The sequence below is a fragment of the Muntiacus reevesi genome, chromosome 22 (genome assembly GCF_963930625.1).
Source record: "Muntiacus reevesi chromosome 22, mMunRee1.1, whole genome shotgun sequence".
NCBI lineage: Eukaryota > Metazoa > Chordata > Mammalia > Artiodactyla > Cervidae > Muntiacus > Muntiacus reevesi.
The window spans coordinates 30,882,980-30,901,176 of record NC_089270.1 but is presented as its reverse complement, the minus strand read 5'-3'; the positions used below and the strand labels follow the sequence as shown (position 1 = coordinate 30,901,176).

The 18,197-nt window shown below is 35.6% G+C and overlaps 1 protein-coding gene across 4 annotated transcripts; it reads right to left on the bottom strand.

Moving 5' to 3' along the window:
• Nucleotides 1-209: 209 nt before the first annotated feature.
• Nucleotides 210-17,927, bottom strand: LOC136152637 (UDP-glucuronosyltransferase 2B4-like). 4 transcript variants are annotated; one of them, XM_065913917.1, is made up of 7 exons: nucleotides 17,595-17,918; nucleotides 17,189-17,234; nucleotides 16,361-16,509; nucleotides 3,830-3,961; nucleotides 2,933-3,020; nucleotides 591-810; nucleotides 210-489 (listed from the first exon to the last, which is right to left on the bottom strand). In XM_065913917.1, the coding sequence occupies exons 1-7, from the start codon at nucleotides 17,916-17,918 to the stop codon at nucleotides 210-212; spliced, it is 1,239 nt and encodes a 412-aa protein (XP_065769989.1). The 4 variants fall into 4 exon arrangements, with proteins under 4 accessions (XP_065769989.1, XP_065769986.1, XP_065769988.1 ...); XM_065913914.1 differs by having other exon boundaries at nucleotides 17,189-17,927; XM_065913916.1 differs by lacking the exon at nucleotides 17,189-17,234 and having other exon boundaries at nucleotides 17,441-17,918.
• Nucleotides 17,928-18,197: the final 270 nt, after the last annotated feature.

The window sequence follows — 18,197 nt, the reverse complement described above, 5'->3', positions numbered from 1 at the left end:
CCATATACCTTTATTTTCACTGAACCTTTCCCCAGTTTAATTTTTGGCATGACTTATTTCTAATTTGTAAACAGGTATAAAATCACTTGAAAATAATTTTGATCTGAGATGCTAAATGGTGAATTGTTTTGTCATAGGGGAAGTTCATCATAACTCTTCTGTGCTGGAATAAACTGGAGAAGTTCCACCTAGGGTAATAACGCCTTCAGCTACTCCCTCTTTTGCTTCTTTCCTGTTTTAGCAAACTTGTGGTAACAAAAGAGAAAGCATTTTGTGATGACAAATACAACAGTTGCCACACAGGCCAGTAGAAACCCAATCACATCCAGAGAGTGGTACTGGAACCAGGTCAGGTCGTGGGCAGCTGGCCTCAGGTGCTTGGCTCCTTTGTGGCGCATGACGAACTCGATCCAGAAGACCGCTCGGTCCAGGGGCTTTACAGGCTGATCATGGTGAATGGTGGACAACCACACAGCCTTCTCTTTGTAGCTAAAGGAAAAGCAAAGAAACATCAATTTATAAAATGAGCTAGCTTGTGGGGCAGCTATTGTATTTGTTATCACCAAATGTAGTGAAACAAATATACACACGAAGGATTGTTAATGACTTCCTTCAATGCATTGAGCAAATCTCTTGATGACATTGTTTCCAAGTCCAATCTGACAGCTGCTCCCTTGGCCTTCACTCGCTCAATGTTATCAGGTTGATCAGCAAACAAAGGCAGGCCCACCATAGGGATCCCGTGGTAGATGGCCTCATAAATGCCGTTGGTTCCACCATGAGTTATAAAGGCCTTGGTTTTTGGATGACCTGGAATTGAGTGAATTTCAGTAAAATTGTTAATTAAAAGTCTTAAAAATAAAACGAGAACTGAGCATTATAAAGCAACTGAAATAAGCAGGGTCTTTTAGATAACATAAGAAACTGTATTTGAATTGCTTCAGAACTTAGAATAAGAAATCCCTAAATCTGATGGAGAGGTAAGTGAAGACTTTATAAAGAGCTATGTCACTTGAACTTCACAAATGAATCCAAGATTGGTGAAGAACCTGAAAGGGAATTCTGGGGAAAAGACAACATTTTTGCAACAAAAAAATGGAAGGCATGTCAGAAATATAATCTCTAAAACAATAATGAAGCCATTTAGCCTAATAGGAAGTGTGTCAAGGCAACAAGAATGGTAAATGGTAATGGCAGTGGAACCAGAGGAAGGAAAAGCTACAATTTATCTTGAAATGTGTGACTACGTGATGTAAAAGATATGAATGCTTTCTGATAGAAAATGTAGAGCCACAGGTAATAAAAAGAGGAACTCTTATTTTTAAGAGTCATTTAAAATATCCCTAAGTCATGCTCAAAATTCTCCAAGTCAGGCTTCAACAATACGTGAACCGTGAACTTCCAAATATTCAAGCTGGTTTTAGAAAAGGCAGAGAAACCAGAGATCAAATTGCCAACATCCACTGGATCATCGAAAAAGCAAGAGAGTTCCAGAAGAACATCTATTTCTGCTTTATTGGCTATGCCAAAGCCTTTGACTGTGTGGATCACAATAAATTGTGGGAAATTCTGAAAGAGATGGGAATACCAGACCACCTGACCTGCATCTTGAAAAACTTGTATGCAGGTTGGGAAGCAACAGTTAGAACTCAACACGGAACAACAGACTGGTTCAAAATAGGAAAAGTAGTACGTCAAGGCTGTATATTGTCACCCTGCTTATTTAACTTATATGCAGAGTACATCATGAGAAATGCTGGGCTGGAGGAAGTACAAGCTGGAATCAAGGATTCCAGGAGAAATATCAATAACCTCAGATATGCAGATCACACCACTCTTATGGCAGAAAGTGAAGAGGAACTAAAAAACCTCTTGATGAAAGTGAAAGAGGAGACTGAAAAACGTGGCTTAAAGCTCAACATTCAGAAAACTAAGATCATGGCATCTCGTCCCATCACTTCATGGGAAATAGATGGGGAAACAGTGGGAACAGTGTCAGACTTTATTTTGCAGGGCTCCAAAATCACTGCAGATGGTGATTGCAGCCATGAAATTAAAAGACGCTTACTCCTTGCAAGGAAAGTTATGACCAACCTAGGTAGCATATTAAAAAGTAGAGACATTACTTTGTCAATAAAGCCCATTTAGTCAAGGCTATGGTTTTTCCAGTAGTCATGTATGGACGTGAGAGTTGTACTATAAAGAAAGCTGAGTGACAAAGAATTGATGCTTTTGACTGTGGTGTTGGAGAAGCCTCTTGAGTGTCACTTGGACTGCAAGATCCAACCAGTCCATCCTAAAGGAGATCAGTCCTGAATATTCATTGGAAGGACTGATGTTGAAGTTGAGACTCCAATACTTTGGCCACCTGATGTGAAGAGCTGACTCATTTGAAAAGACCCTGATGCTGGGAAAGATTGAGGGCACGAGGAGAAGGGGACCACAGAGGATGAGATGGTTGGATGGCATCAGCGACTCAAAGGACATGAGTTTGGGCAAACTCGGGGAGTTGATGATGGACAGGGAGTCCTGGCATGCTGCAGTTCATGGGGTCGCAAAGTGTCAGACACGAGTGAGTGACTGAACTGAACTGAACTGAAAGAGTGGAAAAGATAGGTGTAAGGAGAGAATTCAGAGACAGAACAAATGCACGAAGTCACTTAAAATTTCACAGTGAAAAGTAATTATAGCTAAAGTAAATATATTTTGATTCTGAATGTGAAGGATGTGACCATGTATAATACAATGCTGTTAAATTTTCTCCTTTTTTTCCCCTCTGGGGCTGGAAATAGCAATGAAGGAGTAAAGTTTTCTTACTTAAACTCAAAGGAGTGTTCAATAATAAATGTTGGATAAGTTTGTTTCCTATTGAAGTAGTATCACTCTGCTCAGCTGTTACTCATGTTTTCAGTATTTTTCTGCCAAGTCTTACCAAGAAGGTCATTCTGGGGGATCCACTTATACAGACGGGTATTGGGCCCTAGGGTATCTGGTTTCTTGCCATCATATCTCCATAGAATCTGTTAAGGTAAAGGAAATACCTTATTTCATGATTTAAACTTCAAAGTCATAGTGTTAAAATTTTAAGCAAATAAAATTTAAATGTCTCTGTATAACAGATAAATAAATCAGAGCATAAGGCCTTATTTATAATAACTAATAATATATACTTAATAGCAACACCCACATTTGATGTACTCATTTTTAGGTTCAATCTGAGATGGAATGCAATCATGATATCTCACATATGATGACATAGACAAATAGGTTGTCAATGACAAATTCAAATATTTAAGAAATTTTTAGCTGATCTTATTTCTAGTGCAGAAAGACTGTGACAAATTACTAATAAACCACATATTTTTGTTTTAGTTTGTATTCTAAATCTCATTTTCAAATTTATTCACCAATTTCTTTTTAACTGTTATAGAAGTGCTTACTTATAGCCACATGTTAATACAACTTATTTTATTAGAATTTTACAATTTTTTATTACAAAGAAGAAAATGCATGGAATTCACAGATTAAGAGAAATGCTCTGCTTATGTATAGTTTATTAATAATAAGTTCACATATAAGATTATATATAATCTTATATATATATAATTATATATAATAAGTTATATATATTATATATATATAATTATATATATATAATTAAATAAAAATATAATATATAATTATATATAATAAGATTAAATATAATCTGAGAAAATTTGGAGATATCTTAACAGTTTGTCCTTCTTGCATAATATATCTGTAATTAGACTTTTTACAGAATTTAATAGTTTCCTTAAGTGCTTATTCACTATTAAGTTACTTTACATACTTTTTGTGGAATCTGGGCAAGGGTTGATGCAATTACATTGACTTTTTCTTCTGTTATGTTACTGATCAATGACCCCAAAGTAAACACCACAATACCATTTTCTCCAGAGCTCTGAACAAACTCTTCCATTTCCTGTGAAAAAGAATTTACTTTATCACAAATGAGCAACAACAACATAGCAAACAATATTGAAATGTTTTCCAAAAAAAAAAAGAAAAAACTAAAGAGACAAAATCAGATATAGTCTAGAAATTATTAGTCACTGTTGTTTTTTTTAATATCATGGTAAAATGAATACAACATAAAATTTTACCATCTTAATCATTGCTATGTGTATGGTTTGATAATATTAATTATATTCACAATGTGTACCAATCTCTAGAACTTTTTCATCTGACAAAAATGGAAGCCTGCACCCATTAAGAAACTCCATTTTCATCTTTCCTCAGTCCCTGGCAACCATTATTCTACTCTATGTTTGCACAGATTAGATTAGTCTAGATGCTTTTATCAAGCTGAATTGTACAGTCTGTCTTTGTAACTCTGGCTTAATTCACTTAGCATAAGATTCATTCATGTTGTGACATGTGTCAAAATTTTCCTTTAAAGACTGAGTAACACTCCATCTTTTTGTATCTACAACATTTTTTTTTATTCTGTTTATGGACATTCAATTGCTTCAACCTCTTGGCTCTTATGAATAGTGCTTTCATGGATATGGTGTGAAAATATCTCATTTGGATCCTCATTTTATCTTTTTAGTATAAAACCAGAAGAGGAATTGCTAAATCATACGTATTGATGCTGGGTTTCAACAGCAGGTGAACTCAGAACTCCCAGGTGTACAGCCTGGATTAGAAAAGGCAGAGGAACCACAGATCAAATTGCCAACATCTGTTGGATCATAGGAAAAGCAAGGGAATTCCAGTGAAACATCTACTTCTGCTTATTGATCATGCTAAAGCCTTTGACTGTGTGGATGACAATATACTGTGGAAAAATTTTAAAGAGATGGGGATACTGCCTTACCTGCATCCTGAGAAATCTGTATGCAGAACAAGAAGCAACACTTAGAACTGGGCATGGAACAACGAACTAGTTCAAAATTGGGAAAAGACTAACTCAAGGCTATATCTAGTCACTCTGCCTATTTAAGTAATAGACAGAGTATATTATGCAAAATGCCAGGCTGGATGAACCATAAGCTGGAATCAAGATTGTTGGGAGAAATATCAACAACCTCAGATATGCAGATGACACCACCCTAATGGCAGAAAGTGAAGAGGAGCTAAAAAGCCTCTTGAGGGTGAAAGAGGAGAGAGAAAATGTTGGCTTAAAACGTAACATTCAGAAAACTCAGATCAGGGTATCTGGTCCCATCACTTCATGGCAAAGAGATGGGGAAACAATGGAAACAGTAAGAGACTTTATTTTGGGGGGCTCCAAAATCACTGTGAATGGTGACTGTAGCTATGAAATTAAAAAATGCTTGGAAGTAAAGCTGTGACCAACTTAACATATTCAAAAGCCGAGACATCACTTTGCTGACAAAGGTCCATACACGCAAAATATGGTTTTTCCAGTAGTAATGTATTGATGAGAGAGTCGCACCATCAAGAAGGCTGAGCACCAAAGAACTTATTCTTTCAAACTGTGGTGCTGGAGAAGACTGTTGAGAGTCCCCTGGATAGCAAGGAGATCAAACCGGTCAATCCTAAAGGATATCAATCCTGAATGTTCATTGGAAGGACTGATGCTTTGGCAAAAACTTTGGCCAGCTGATGTGAAGAGTTGATTCATTGGAAATGACCCTGATGCTGGGAAATACTGAGGGTAGGGGGGAAGGAATGACAGAGGATGAGCTGGTTGGATAACATCATTGACTCAATGGACATGAATTTGAGCAAACTCCAGAAGATAGTGAAGGACAGGGAAGCCTGGCATGCTGCAATCCATGGGGTGGCAAAGAGTCAAACATAATTGAGCAACTGAACAGAAACAGTAACCTGTATTGACAGGTTTAAATTAGGAAGTGTGTATTATTCTTACCACATACTATATAGTTCGTTTATAAAGTGATTTCCCTCCTGCCCTCTTGATTCTTGAACATGCTAACTTCACATCTTTGACTTTGGTCAGTTTTGGTACTCAATATTAAACACCAAAAATTCACTTTAGAAAATTCTGAGGATACTCCATACTGTTTTTGAAGGTGAAAGTGTTAGTTGCTCAGTCCTGTTTGACTCTTTGTGACCCCATGGACTGTAGCCCACCAGGCTCCTCTGTCATGGTGTTCTCCAGGCAAGAATACTAGAGTGGTTTGCCACTTCCTTCTCCAGGGGATCTTCCCTACCCAGGGTTCAAACCTGGGTCTCCCCCATTGCAGGCAGGTTCTTTACCATCTGAGCCACCACAGAAGACCCTACTATTTCTAGTAATACCTGTCTTTTTTAACACATGACATCCCTGAGATCCTTGGGAAGGAAATGGATGAGATGAGGTCAATTTCTTCTGTTATGTGTATTTGTACAAACATGTTTGTGTATAAGTGGGAAATGAGATAGAGCCAATACACAGTGGTGACAACGAGATACTGTGAAACAATATTATACTGACACTCTTCATCAGTTATGTTATTAATTACTAACAGATTCCTGGAAATCTACAGTGCAGGGTTCATTTCACCTCTAATTCTTTATTACTATAGATCTACTAAATCATTTATTTATTTCAGACAGATTTTCTGGAGAATTATTTTAAACTTTAGTTTATTCATTATATCATTTTCCTTACTGTAAGCACTAAGAAAAATCTATGATTCAAATTTGTTTATATTTGTCATTCTGTCATTGTCTTACATGAAACATTGCCAAAATTTCCCAAACTCTGTCTCACTAAATTACTAATTACCAATATTGTAGAGTCTGGCTTGTAGTTTGAAAGTTCTATGAGACAGTCATATGAATCTTATATATAACCCAGAGATATGCTTGAGTAGCAAAGTCAGACACGATTTAGCAATTGAATAACAACAGCAATGCTGGAGCAGTTACATATTTGAATTACCATATTACTGAGTTTGTTTATATATGACTTCCTTTGTCATGAACTAATATTATATAATTGTTGTCACAGTAGACTGTGCTATGTGTAACCACTGTGAGAGAATCTAACATCATCACCTCAGTCCCCCCAGGAGCACAGTGGGAGAAGTACCCCCTTGGCCTTCTGCAGTAGAGATCTGGTCACATTTCAAGTTCACATGAAACTAAATAAAGCTCCTCAGAAGTTCAGTTCAGTTACTAGGTCATGTCTGACACTGTGACCCCATGGACTGTAGCATGCCGTCTCCTAGTGAATCTGTATTTTCTTGGAACTGTTTCTGAATTATTTTGTCTTGTGATTCTTGACTCCATTTCATTTTTAAAAATTGTTGCATTTTATTCTACCGTTAACAGAGAAATTCCACACTTCTCAATATACTTTATTACAAAAAATATAAATGAGCAAAATTTTCCTGGATATCTGATATAATCCATGTACTCACCTTTTCTATTTCTTTCTTCTGTTTTAAATTCACTATTCTTTTCTCTCTGGAGATAATGACTGAACTCCTCTATCATAGAATATATACTTTCTGATCCTAATTTTTGGCATCAAATTTTTTTCAAAACTATATTAACAGAAAAAAGAAACAAAAAAATATGTTCAGACTTTAATATTGCAGACTACATATTATGTAGCACATTTTTCAGCATATAATTTCACCCTAATGATAGCAGTCACAGTGATAAGGCCACTAAACTTTCTTATGTCTCACATGGTGCATCCAAGTAATGTATGCATTCTAGTGACCTATAGCAGGATCTAAATTTACTTGCCTTCAATGTTTTGTCTCAATAACTTGTTACCCAATGGTGCTTCGTCTATACTCTGAAAGATGCATCTGTTTGTTATTATTATAATATATTCTCTTTTCACAAATTAATTACTGATATGTACTGGCTATTCTCATTCCCTGATAATTTTTATGAAAATAACACAGGCTCATGGCAAAAAAAAAAAAAAAAAAAAAAAATGCAAAAGCATAGAAAATCAAAATAAGAAATGGATTTACTAAACTCTCTATCCAGGAATTCCTTAGTTTCAAATTCACATGTTTTTAGAAGAAATTGAAATAAATCTTATGTAGAAAATAGTATATAGTTTCAGATGTATAACTTGATTTGATAATTTATATTTTGTAATATGATTGCCATTTTATTATTGATTGAAACTGCATTATGTCTAGTAATTATCATTACTTTTTGTGGTGGGTATAATTAAGCATAGTCCCTTGGAAAGTATGATGATAATATTATACACTTGTGTATATTCACTATTCTGTACTTTAGATCTCTAGGACTTATTTATTACAGGATGCAAACTTGTACCCTTAAATATCTCTCCTATTCTCCTATCCTTTAGTCCTTAGTAATCTCTATATTACTTCTGTTTTTACAAATTTGGCAGTTTTAGATTCTGGGTCCAAGTGATATCATACACTGTCTTTTTCTGTTTTTTCAAAAAGATAAGCAAAACTAAAAACATCTAACTAGATTTACCAAGAAAAAAAGATTCAAAACATGAAAATGAAATAGGAGACATTACAACTGATATGACAAACATATGTAGGCTCGTAAGAGACTACTATGATGAATTACATAATAACAAATTACACATTGGAAAAGAATAGACAACTTCCTAGAAACACACAATCTAAACAACCAAGACTGAATCAGGAAGAAATAGAAAATCTGAACTCTCAGTGAGTAAAGATATTGAATCATAAATCAAAAATCTCCTAGCATACAAAACTCAGAACCAGATGCATTCACTGATAAATTCTATGAATATTTAAAGAAAATTAGTGCTACCCCTTCAGAAAAATCTTCCCCAAAATTAAGGGGTTGGAGGGAAACTTTTCAAACTCATTCTACAAGATCAGCATTACCCTGATACCAAATAGCTAAGCACATTACAAGAAAAAAGCTACAGGCCAATATCCAGACTGAATTTATATGTAAAAATTATCACTAAAATATCAGCAAACTGAATTTAAGAATACATTTAAAAGCTTATATACTGTTACCAATGGAATATTTCTCTGGGATGTAATATGGTCCAATGTACCCCAAAATATTTGTAATACATTGCATTTATAGAATGAAATATAAAATAGCTTGGTCATTTCAACAGATGTACAAAAAAATTAAAAAAGCATTTGAAAACATGCATCATTCTTTCATGATAGAAACCCTCATTTTTTAGGTATAGAGGAAACATACCTCAATGCAATAAAAGCTATATATATATATATATATATATATACTCAAAACTAACATTATCCTCAACAGTGAAAACTTGAAAGCTTTTTCTGTAAGACCAGGAACAAGAAAAGTATGCTCCTCTTTTTTTTTTTTTTTTTAAGGATGCCCCTCTTACACTGATTCAACATTGTACTAGAAGTCCTAGTTAGAGTAACTAGGCAACACAAAAGAAAAAAGGCTTCTTAATCAGAAAGGAGGGCTTCTCAGTGGTAAAGAATCTGCCTGCCAAAGCAGTAGATGTAGGAAACGCGGGTTCAGTCCCTGAGTCGGGAAGATTCTCTGGAAGTGAAAATGGCAACGCACACCAGTAGTGTAGCCTGGAAAATTCCATGGACAGAGGAGGCTGGGAGGCTACAGTTCAGAGTGTTGCAAAGTCAGACACAACTAGGTACTTGAGCACACATGCATGCAAACAGAAAGAAAGAAATAAAATGACCATTTTTTTTGCAGATAGCATAGATTTTAGCACAGAAAAAAATAGATTTAACTACAAAACTGAGCTAATCAACAAATTCAGTAAAGTTGCAGGATGTAAAATCAATATAGAGAAATCAGTTAAATTTGTATGTACTATTAATGGAATAGCTACCCCATTTACAACAGGACCAAAAACAAGAAAATAACTAGAAATGTAACCAGTAAAGTGAAAGATCTTTACAGTGATAATTCCAAGACCTTGTTGAAAGAAATAGAAGAAAAAACACATAAATGGAAAGTTATCCTATGTTCACAGGTCAGGATATTTATATTGTTAAAATGTCCATGTTACCCAAAGCCAAAGTCATCACACCTCCAAATTTCAAATTGTAGTACAAAATTGAAGTCGCTCAGTCATATCCGACTCTTGTGACCCCATGGATGATAGCCCGTCAGGTTCTTCCATCCATGGGATTTTCCAGGCAAGAATACTGGAGTTGCCATTTCCTTCTCCAGGGGATCTTCCCAACCCAGGGATCGAATCCCAGTTTCCAGCATTGAAGGCAGATTCTTTACCACTGAGCTACAAGGGAAGCCCATCTACTTTGCTATAGTCTAAAGGGATAGCATTTAAAGCAATGTGGTACTGACCTATAAATGCAAACATACCAGTGAAGCATAATACAGGGTCTAGAAAAAAATCCCTGCATATATAGCAAACTAAAATTCAACAAAAGAGCCAAGATACCCAATAGGGGAAGAATAAGCAGGTCTTTTACTTCTGAGAAATTTGAATAAACATAGGCAAAAAAAAAAAAAAAAAATGAAATGAGACTCCTATCTTACACCCTCAAAACATTACCTCAGATTTATCAAAGACCTAAGCATAATACCAGATACCATAATACTTTTAAAGAAAATGTAGAGATGATACTCCTAAACAGTAGTGTTGAAAGTGATTGTTTTTGAATATGACATTAAAAAAAGTCAACAAGAGGGACTACATCAAACTTAAAAGCTTCTGCACAACAAAGGAAACAATCAACAAAATGAAAAACTACAGAATGGGAGAAAAATTTCACAAATTACATATTGAGTGAGGAACTAAATTCTAAAATATATATAGCACTCAGAAAACACAATAGAAACAAAAATTCAATTAGAGAATAAGCAGATAAACAAAACAGACATTTTTCAAAGAAGACATCCAAATGGCCACCAGTTATCAATATCACTAATTATCAGGGAAATGCACATCAAGGTTAGAAAGTCTACACCAAGAAGAGGAAAGTGTTAGTGAGAATGTGAATAAAAGTCAATGCTTTTACACTGACAATGGGAATGTAAATTGGCTCCACCTTTATTGAAAACAAAATGAAATTTCCTCAAAAAATTAAAAATAGATTCATTGTATGATCCAGAAGTTCTACTTCTGCATATATAACCAACGGAAATAAAAACAGGGTAGATTAAATACATGTACTACCATGTTTAGTGCAACAATATTTGCAGTAATCAAGGGAACAACTTAAGTGCCCATCAATGGATGAATCCATAAAAATGATATGATAAATATATACACAAACATGAACACACACACTCAGAATATAATGTTATTCATCATGAGAAAGAAGGAAATCCTGCAGTTATTGACAACCTGAATAAGCATAGAGGACATTATGCTAAAATTTGTCCTTTCATTCTAATTTTTATTTTACTCCTATCATTAAATGTGCATTTGATATATATATTTTTAAAATTGTAATCCCAGCTTAGATTATTTTTTATCCTAGAAGAAAATTGTGATCTTATTATATTTATTTTTTCCAACTAAACTTCATAGCTGACAGTGTAATTAAGCATTCTTTGATGAAATCATTGTGATGGTATGATGTGAGCATTTATAAACTACTTAACCATTGCTTTATTTCTATTATTTCCAGTGTTGACGTTTTTGAATTATTGCCCAAAATATTATGCTAGGACATCTTGATTATTTTCTCTGTATAGTTTCATATAAGTATATTATGAAGCTAAAATCTATAAGCATTTTTATGACTCGATGCATTTTGTCAAATATCCTAATTCTTTAAAAAGTGCAGAAATTTTCTAGAATCCAATAATTACTGGAAAAGTTAGTAGTGTGAATAAATAGTTTCCTTATGCAATGAAGTCCTCACAGTCATTGACTTGGAATTATATCTTGTTTCTTCAGCTTGATAATAATAGAAAATATTACTGATTTATCATGATTATACTACTATTCATGTTTCCCTTTGTTCTTCTAACAAGGGAAGTCTTTTGTTAGAGAGACTCGCTAACCTCCCCACCTACTAATAATATCACTCTCCTGAAATGAAGAAATGGAAATTTCAAGAATATGGCTAGATAGCATAGAACTTTCACTATCTTATCTCAGCCTTTGGACTCTGGGAAGGTTCCTATAGGTAATCCAACCAATTTGCAGTCAAAACAGATATTACACACTGCTATATCTAAAATGGATAACCAGCAAGGACCTAAATGATAACATAGGAAACTCTGCTCAATGTCAAGTGGCAGTCTAGATGGGAGGGGAGTTTTTGGGAAAGTAGAGGCATGTGTGTGCAGGGCTGAGTCCCTTTGCTGGCCACCTGAAGCTGTAACAACATGGTTAATCAGCTATAATCCAATAAAACTGGCATTAGTTTAAAAAGCAGAGAGAGAGAAAAAAAAACAGTTATTGAATTTTACCCTTGAAGAAGATATCAGTTTCATTTTGCCACCAATAAAGAGTAGACAAAAACGATCTATTAAGGGTTCACAGGACCTCCCTGGTGGCCCAGTGGTTAAGAATCCTCCTGGCAATGCAGGGAATGTGTGTTTGATCCCTGGTATGGAAAGATCTCACCTGCCTCAGGGCATCCCCAGGGGCAATTAATCACATTCACCACAACCACTGACCCTGCAAATCTAGAGCCTGCAGGCCACCTCAGTGAGAAGGCCGTGTGCTGCAACTAGAGAAAGCCAGCACAGCAACGAAGACCCAGTACAGACAAAAATTAATTAATTTTTAAAAAGAGACCACAAAACAGTTGGCTAAAGATTGCTTGCTTTTTATTTATGTCTTAAGTCAATTTAAAAGAGACTAGATTATTGCTTTCTTTCTAAGGAATATTACCCTATAAATGGAATTCCTTATATTTTGAAACTACAGATGGTTTTAGATTAAATTTGTAGAAATTGTGAGCTCCCCCTTTTTTTTAAAATCTGAACATTATTTATGGTTCTTATATATGGTGGCTCAGATGGTAAAGCGTCTGTCTCCAATGCTGGAGACCCAGGTTCGATCCCTGGGTCAGGAAGATCCCCTGGAGAAGGAAATGGCAACCCACTCTAGTATTCTTGCTTGGAAAATCCCATGGACAGAGGAGCCTGGTAGGCTACAGTCCATGGGGTCGCAAAGAGTCAGACACGACTGAGCGACTTTACTTACTTATGTATGCAGGGTAGATTTTCTCTGTGCTCATTCTGTTAAGCATCTATGATGTTGAGACCTGCATTCCTTAAGGGAACTTTTACTGAGGTTTTCTAAACAGTTCTGGAGAAAACTCTTGAGAGTCCCTTGGACTGCAAGGAGATCAAACCAGTCAATCCTGAAAGCAGTCAACCCTGAATATTCTTTGGAAGGACTGATGCTGAAGCTGAAACACCAGTACTTTGGCTACCTGAGGTGAAGAGTCAACTCATTAGAAAAGACTCTGATGCTGGGAAAGATTGAGGGCACAAGGAGAAGGGGACAACAGAGGATGAGATGGTTGGATGGCATCACCTACTCAATGACATGAGTTTGAGGAAACCCCCAGGAGATGGTAAAGGACAGGGAAGCTTGGTGTGATGCAGTTCGTGGGGTAGCAAAAAGTCAGACATGATGAAGCAATTGGATAACAAGAGGATTAGTGTAGGCAAAAAAAAAAAAAATCTGCTCTATTATAATAGATGGAGTTATCTTTTTTATTCTGTAAGATGTAAACCCCTGGGATTTCAAATGAAGAATGGTTTAAATGCTGATGTGAAAGCAAGGAAGGGTTGGATTTAGCTGCAAATAACTAAGGCGTACATTTATATTGTGGAAGAAGAGTTTTCATTTTATCTAGAGTGCTGGTAAGGAACCTCAATCCTTACAAATATTTCACATCTTGCTCGTCTGATTGCCAAAACCTTAAAATTCTTAATATTAAAAAAGTTTAAATGTCAATTAGATTTTATTTAAAGTGAATTTTGTTGAATTTATTAAATTATTTTTATTACCTTTTAGTTAAGTTAACTTTTAAAATTTGCTTTTAAAAGATTCCATGGGATTTCTATTCTCTGACAGTTTGCTGGATAATACAATCTTGATGATTAGGAAAATAATTTCAATTTCAATTAGAAATTAGATCTATGTGGCTGGCACACATTGGGTTATTGACAGTATGTTATAGTAACAAAATAACAATAATGAAAATAATGAATATTTCTTCTGGATCACTGAGTATGGGCCAGTGACATTTTAGATATTTCACATGTATTAACACATTTTTTTCCCTCAAGGACAATTTGAGGTTGGTACTATTATTATAAATTAGTGTGGTTATATCTCTATGAACATTTTTGTCTAGTTTTCCATCACTACCTATATCTTGCTACAACCTGTTAAATAGTATCCCTTTCCACTCTTGCCTTGTTACAATCCAACCCAGTGACTATATCCTGTGATTTTTTTTTAATGTGATCATCTCTCCCTTTTCTTCACCCTTTTAATTGTCTCCCTTACATCCTACTATATGTACCAAACTCCTTACAATAATACGTCTGCAACTTAACTCTTCAGCATTTTCTGCTTTTTTACTCAGCTTCTTCCTGTTTAGACTGAACTTGGACTTCTTGGAAATTGTCATTACTATGCTTTCCTTCTGTATCTTCCTCTACCTTCAGTTCAGTTCAGTTAAGTAGAGTTTAGTCACTCAGTTATGTCCAACTCTTTGTGACCCCATGGACTTCCTACTTTAGCATTCCAGTTCCCTACAATGAAAAGGATATCTTTTTTGGGTGTTAGTTCTAGAAGGTCTTGTAGGTCTTCATAGAACTGTTCAACTTCAGCTTCTTCAGCATTACTGGTTGGGGCATAGACGAATTACTGTGATATTGAATGGGTGGAATATCAGAGATCAAACACAGATTAATCTTAGATTGATGGAAAGGAGCAGAGATCATTCTGTCGTTTATAAGACTGTATCCAAGTATTGCATTTCAGACTCTTTTGTTGACTATAATGACTACTTCATTTCTTCTAAGGGATTCTTTCCCACAGAAGTAGATATAATGGTCAGTTGAGTTAAATTCACCCATTCCCATCCATTTTACTTTGCTGATTCCTAAAATATCCACATTCCCTACCTTCAATTATTCCTGAGCATCCTTTATATTTCACCTTAATTATCAATGCCTCCAAGATATTACTGGAAGAAATATCAATAACCTCAGATATGCAGATGACACAACCCTTATGGCAGAAAGTGAAGAAGAACTAAAGAGCCTCTTGATGAAGGTGAAAGAGGAGAATGAAAAAGTTGGCTTAAAGCTCAACATTCAGAAAACTAAAATCATGGCATCCGGTCCCATCACTTCATGGCAAACAGATGGGGAAACAGTCTCAGACTTTATTTTTCTAGGCTCCAAAATCACTGCAGATGGTGATTGCAGCCATGAGATTAAAAGACGCTTACTCCTTGGAAGGAAAGTTACGACCAACCTAGACAACATATTAAAAAGCAGAGACATTACTTTGTCTACAAAGGTCCGTCTAGTCAAGGCTATGGTTTTTCCAGTAGTCATGTATATGAGCTGAGAGTTGGACTGTGAAGAAAGTTGAGCACCAAAGAATTGATGCTTTTGAACTGTGGTGTTGGAGAAAATTCTTGAGAGTCCCTTGGACGGCAAGGAGATCCAACCAGTCCATCCTAAAGGAGATCAGTCCTAGGCATTCATTGGAAAGACTGATGCTGAAGCTGAAACTCCAATACTTTGGCCACCTGATGCGAAGAGCTGACTCATTGGAAAAGACCTTGATGCTGGGAGGGATTGGGGGCAGGAGGAAGAGGGGATGACAGAGGATAAGATGGTTGGATGGCATCACCAACTCAATGGACATGGGTTTGGGTGGACTCCGAGAGTTGGTGATAGACAGGAAGGCCTGGTGTGCTGCAGTTCATCGGGTCACAAAGTGTCAGACATGACTGAGTGACCAAACTGACTGACCAAGATATTTTCTATGATTCCTGCAGGATGTTTCTTTGGCATTTTGGTCTTTCCTTATAGTAACACATTTTATTACTTGCTTTCATTCTGTCTTTCTAGGTAGAGTGTCAGGTGGCAGAAACTGTCCACACCATTCCTCTGCAAGTTAGCACTTATTTCTGGACTATGCTTGTCCCTTTTTAATTACTCTTTAATGAATATTTGATTCTCTATTATGCACTGAATTATCAAGGCCTTAATTTAACTAACATAGTCTCAAAGTCTCCCAGGTATCCCACTTTATTTTGTGATGATAATGAAATTCAGGTACTTGTGTCGGTATGGAAATATATTTGCTTCTAACTGGAAGGTCACTTTATCCAGCTTCCCATATATGACTTACTGTAATCAAAATTCTAGAATTTTGTAAGATTATTCTTATCAAAAATGCAAAGTTAACAAAGCACAACAAAGAAGAGTAGGTGACCTTAGGCAGGGGTTTGGCAGGTTTGCAGTGGAGGCCTCCAACAAATTCAAAATTTGGCAGTACTGGGCGAGGAAACTCAAAATCCCAATAGGTTCGAATGAGCCACATATCAGCTTTTCCAATTGTCTCTAAAAATGTAGTGGGTCTTCCTTAAATGAAAAGCAAAAACAAAAAATAACAACAAATATTAGATCAAATGAGAATATTTCCATGTGAATATATTAGGTAATATAGGGAAAGGAATTTGGAATAATGTAGAGAAAGATGTTTGAAAGTGTATGTTCTTTGATAAAGCAAATATATACATGTGTGTGTACATATAATATGATATGATATAATGAAATATGATCTGGAAACTTATATGTGTACACTGAATAATATAATACATATTATGGAAACTGAGCAACACAAGTAGAAATAATTTCTAAATGCCACCTAGATACTTGCACTACAAATATGTTTGTAATTCCTTAAAATCTACTTGTTTTTATTTATCAAGCTATTTTATGAGATTTTCAGTGGCGTTTTTAAGTTAAAAGATGAAGTTTCATGGGTTACATATATAATTGCTTGGAGAAATTCTAAGTGTTCAATTTGTGGTTTACGATTTCCTGGAGTGTCCTGTACTAGTATTAGGCCACAGGGTTCTACGTATTCTTATTATTTAAGTGTTTCCATAATATTTATGGGATTGATGGGTCATTTTATATTTTCATTCCCTCATTCCCTTGTACGAAACAAAATACTGCGGGTTTCTGTTTATGTGGTCACCTTCCAAGGTGCTTGGAAAATTAGGACTTTGTGGTAACAACCAAAAAGATGACTTACCTAGTACTTCACTGTAAAATTCATTCCATGCCTTCTCATCAAATGTCTGGAACCAGAAGTCAAAATAAAGTACATATATCATATTTTTGACCCTTTCCATGAATGTCATGTGATCAGTTAATGCTGAAAATATAACAGGCACATAAGATGGTGGGAATGGAAGTTTTCCACTATACTTTTCAAACCAATAGCCAGGAGAGAAGCGGAGACTGTACACTAAAGGTATTCCAAGTATCTCAGTCAGCAGCTCACCACAGGGTCCAGCGGCATCTGCAAGGAGGACATCAAACCTTGATTCCTGTAGTTTTGTCATAAGTTTCTTGTTCAAAACAACTTCTTTACAGGCCTTCATAAGCATTCCAGAAAATTCAAAAAGTAAGCTTCTCAATTCTCTAAATGATGAAACATTTGTCCAAAATGAATTTTTTGCCATATATGTCCATTTCTCAATCAAATTCTTGACAGCATTTTCAAAATCATCTTTAGTTAAAGATACAGGAAAAATCTCAAACTTAAAAGCAGATGGCTTTTTGGCATCAGTAATAGTGGAGGCTGAAGATATTAGAACAGTCACCTCATGACCCCTCATGACTAGTTCATGTAGAACTGCCTTCATATTCATCCAGTGACTAAATTCCACTGGCCACACCAGCACCTTTCCACAGCTCCCAGAGCTAAAGTAGCAAGTCAGCTGTAGTAGCAGCAGAAGTGAGAACAATTTCATAGACATTTTGCTCATATGCAGTACTTAAAAAAGTGCTCTATTCTTTTGGTATTGTTCATGCTAATATCCAGGGAGAAATCAATCAGGAAGTTAAAATTTAACTCCTACACTTCAAATAACAATTTTATGAGTAGTCAGCAGCTGTGGAAATCAATTGCAAGGGCAAAGTGTAGAGCATTTCATGATAATAAAGTGTTAAATATTGCTTTGTCAGCATTATCACTGATCCAAAAGTCAATGATCTTGCACATGCAAGTAAACTATGTCATTAATATGTAAGAGAGA